The sequence below is a fragment of the Ornithodoros turicata genome, chromosome 1, assembly GCF_037126465.1.
Source record: "Ornithodoros turicata isolate Travis chromosome 1, ASM3712646v1, whole genome shotgun sequence".
In the NCBI taxonomy this organism is placed as follows: Eukaryota; Metazoa; Arthropoda; class Arachnida; order Ixodida; family Argasidae; genus Ornithodoros; species Ornithodoros turicata.
The window spans coordinates 95,102,313-95,106,115 of NC_088201.1; the positions used below are offsets into that span (position 1 = coordinate 95,102,313).

At 43.8% G+C, this 3,803-nt stretch overlaps 1 protein-coding gene across 1 annotated transcript; it reads right to left on the reverse strand.

Moving 5' to 3' along the window:
- Positions 1-2,924: 2,924 nt before the first annotated feature.
- On the reverse strand, positions 2,925-3,401 carry LOC135379102 (uncharacterized). Its single transcript, XM_064612360.1, has one exon. It carries the CDS (start codon positions 3,399-3,401, stop codon positions 2,925-2,927), a length of 477 nt encoding a protein of 158 aa, XP_064468430.1.
- Positions 3,402-3,803: the final 402 nt, after the last annotated feature.

The window sequence follows — 3,803 nt, forward strand, 5'->3', positions numbered from 1 at the left end:
CAAACACTTGTATTCATATGTACTACCACGGAGAAGTGCTATCTGTCAGGACAGTAAGAGATAAAGAGTTTTAGTGAATCAAGCTTGTTATCTGAAAACGATATGAAAAACGAAGCTGTGAAATTATTGCTCTGCATTGTGATGTAAGTTGCTTCAACAAAACAGCCACATTGGCTTCACAGAACCAGTACCCGCCCCTGGACAGCCGACAAGGGTCCGAGCATCCGCAGCCTATAGTGAAAATCAATTGAACGTCTCCTGGACGCGTTTGTTGGGACGCTCGAATGAGTATACAGCAGCGGACGTCCCACATATATCACTCTGTGGACACCGTGCGCACCCCATCCGCACTGTGTCAAAAAAGAGCCGTTTGAGCACCCCTTTTCGCTCTTCACCTTGCCCCTCGTTCTTCTCTCCCGCTTTGTCGTCTGGTATGCGGACATTTCGGTACAGGACGTTTCGGTACGGACATTTCGGTGCACGGACATTTCGGTACACGGACATTTCGGTACACGGACATTACGGTACACGGACATTACGGTACACGGACATTACGGTACACTGACATTTCGGTGCACGGACATTTCGGTACAAGGACGTTTCGCTAGTACTGTCCACACGTTGTCACGTCGGTTCCGTTGTAGTGATAAATTAATAAGATGCTATCGCCTCTTAGGAGCCAATATTTTATATACAGGGTGTCTTTATTCAGGCGATACAATTTTTTTATTAAAAAACTGTAAGGGCTAGGGACATGCTGTTTTCACTTCTGTCATCTCTGGGCCGGCGGACGTTCTTGGCCATATGTTGCTCAACCGTCAAATCACTAATTATACCTAAAAATCGTTAATTAACTTTTTCATTATAAAAGCTTTTTCAGAACAAAAATCTGTTCGGCAGATCGTCCGCAAAAAATTCGTGAAAGAACACCATTTTTTCTTTATTTCTTTCATTGCGCACCTTACGAGACGCGTCTTTTACTTCACCCTCAATGTGAGATGGTGAAGGAGCCTCATGCTTCGAAGATGCCGTCACAGTGCCGCCTCATGCCTAGAAGATGAGCTTTAACTTGCGGAAACAAAAGAAAAACACATGTATGGGGCGACGCTATCGGAACTGCTCTTATCTTGGGCTGCATTTTCCGTTAATCTTTTTCCAGGACACCAGAGGCGACCAGCTCTTTCCCCCTCTCACATTGGGGGTGAAGGAAAGACGGGTCTCCGAAGATGCGCAATGAACAAAATAAGGAAAAAAATGGTCATGAACATGAAAGAACTGATGTTCTGAGGCTGGAACAACATAGAAGGGACAAATACATACAAAGCCTCAGTTTACCTAAGAAATTAACGATGAAAGATGAAAAGGTTAGCTAGCTGTAGGCTAGCTGACTTTCATCTTTCATAAAAAAAATGGTGTTCCTTCACGAATTTTTTGCGGACGATCTACCGAACGGATTTTTGTTCTGAAAACGTCTACGATATCAGGTCACCGAAAGGAACCGATGTTCTCATTGGGACAACCTCGTAGCTTTTATAATTAGAAAGTTAATTAACGATTTTTAGGTAATTAGCAGTGATGGCCACTAACTACGTCGACAGTAGTTTAACTATAACTACTAACTACTTTGTGATTGAGTAGTTTAACTAGTAGTTCAACTACTTTTCAGGGGAGTAGTTAAAACTACTTTTTTAACTACTACAATGTAGTTTAACTACATCTATAACTACTTAACGTTGTCCACCAACACCAATCCCTTGTAGTGTTCTTGGACACCTAAATATGAATCACGAGCAATAATAAGCTTTGGCTCAAGCCATTGCTACGATCGACAAATACAAAGCTTGCGGCGGGATTCTTTCTGTGCCTACGCGATAAACTAAGTTGCACAATTATTTCACAGCAAATGAGGCTTCACTAGACGAGCATTAAAAGTGAAGATTTAGTACACATGCACGACACAATTGCTCTGCACCTCCGTTCTCATCCAACAAGTAGGTCAAGGTAAAAGTCGGAGGCACAATCCTGCCGTAAAGCTTGCGGCAAAATCGGAAGTAGTTGGCACCTTCAGTAACCTAACTGCTGTAGTTAACTACTTAAAATAGTAGTTTAACTAGTAGTTGCCACTACATTTCTGCAAGTAGTTGATAACTACTTTTTAACTGCAATCGGGTAGTTTAACTAGTAGTTTAACTACATGTAGTTAACTACTGCCATCACTGGTAATTAGTGATTTGACGGTTGAGCATTATATGGCCAAGAACGTCCGCCGGCCCAGAGATGATAGAAGTGGAAACAGCATGTCTGTAGCCCCTGTAGTTTTTCGATGAAAAATCTGTATCGCCCAAAAAAAGACACCCTGTATATATACTCAACAATATTGCCAGTTACTGATAATAATACTGGGATACTGATGAATAATGCATTTGTATATAATCGTGAGCAGCATCTGTGTGATGACACCACTATAGAGTGTGTTTTTTCAAGCGGTACAGAATTAATGATCAAGCTACGCGAGCCGTACTTGGATGCGGTTTTCGCATGGCCTGGTGCAAATCCCACATTTTTTTTTTCTAATTCGAATAACTAATTGATCATAATTTATCAGTCGACTTCTTCACAAAAGCTTTTGATGACAAAAAATAAAATAAAATTTCAGAACAGCAGGCGATCCTTTTTTTATGTCCACACCCTTTCCTCGAAATCTTCAACGCCGACGTGAGGTTTAAATTATTCATCTGCCATTTTTTTACAGTGGCCCCGCTCACGTTGTTTTCGCTTTCTTTTTTGCCCAATGCAAGGAAAATGCTGCAGACGAGTGCTGCAGGCAGTGAAACAGCGACTTGTTCAAAGCAGTCACTGGACCATATATATGGCAAGCAGGTTTTTGATACGCTAAACAAAACACAATTTAATAAAAGTTGAAGTTATACGGTGATATTGTAGGCAACTCCTTTCAGATAACGCAACAGCTGCGTCTGGTCGTAGTTCGCAGCCAGCGTCTTCAGTCTTTGTGCACAGTCTCTGTATTTTTTTGGCTGTCGTTCGCGGTGGCCCATTACCAGGAGTTCCAACCGATGTAAATTCATTGCGTCTTCCTTGTGGAGAACGCCGAGGAACTTCCAGATAGTCGGGTGGGAGCACTGAACATGCGTCTGGAAACCGCGATGCCAGCCTTCCAGGCTGTTAGTCGTCTTCGGGTCGCAGCTCAGAGCCGATTGATGGTGGTTCCATATCGCTATGGGGAACCGTGGGTCTCGTCTGCCTTGTCCGGTCCTTCGGCCGATGAAGTTATCCTCGAAGTAATCTAGGACAGGAAGGAGATTTTGCGGAATATTCTTTTCCAGAGCATCGAATGCTAGGGCGACGTCGTCCTCCGGCACCAAAGCTAGAGCAGCAATCATTTTGACTTTTAGGCTGATGTCCGGGTCAGCTGCGTACAGTTCTTGCAGGCCAACATTTTGGACTTTCCTGTATATGCACTGAGATAAGTGGAAGAAGCATCCACGCACGACAGTGTTAGGGAACACATGCTGGAAGGCATTGATGGCCGCTTTCTCAAAGTCCAGCACTACAACGTCCGGTTGGTTTTCGTGCCCGCACTCGTTCTTCAGTGCTGTCAGTAGTGTGATATACGCTGTCGTGGTCTTATGTGTCATTAGTGCATAAACTGCCGGAAGAACAGAACCGTTGACCCTGCAGTGGACGGAGTATAACTGGAAAAAGAGCTGTGGGGCAACTTTGAAAGTCCCATCTGCCAGCCAGAAGTCCGAGGATCGTAGTGCAGACAGCATCGCTGGCCTTCC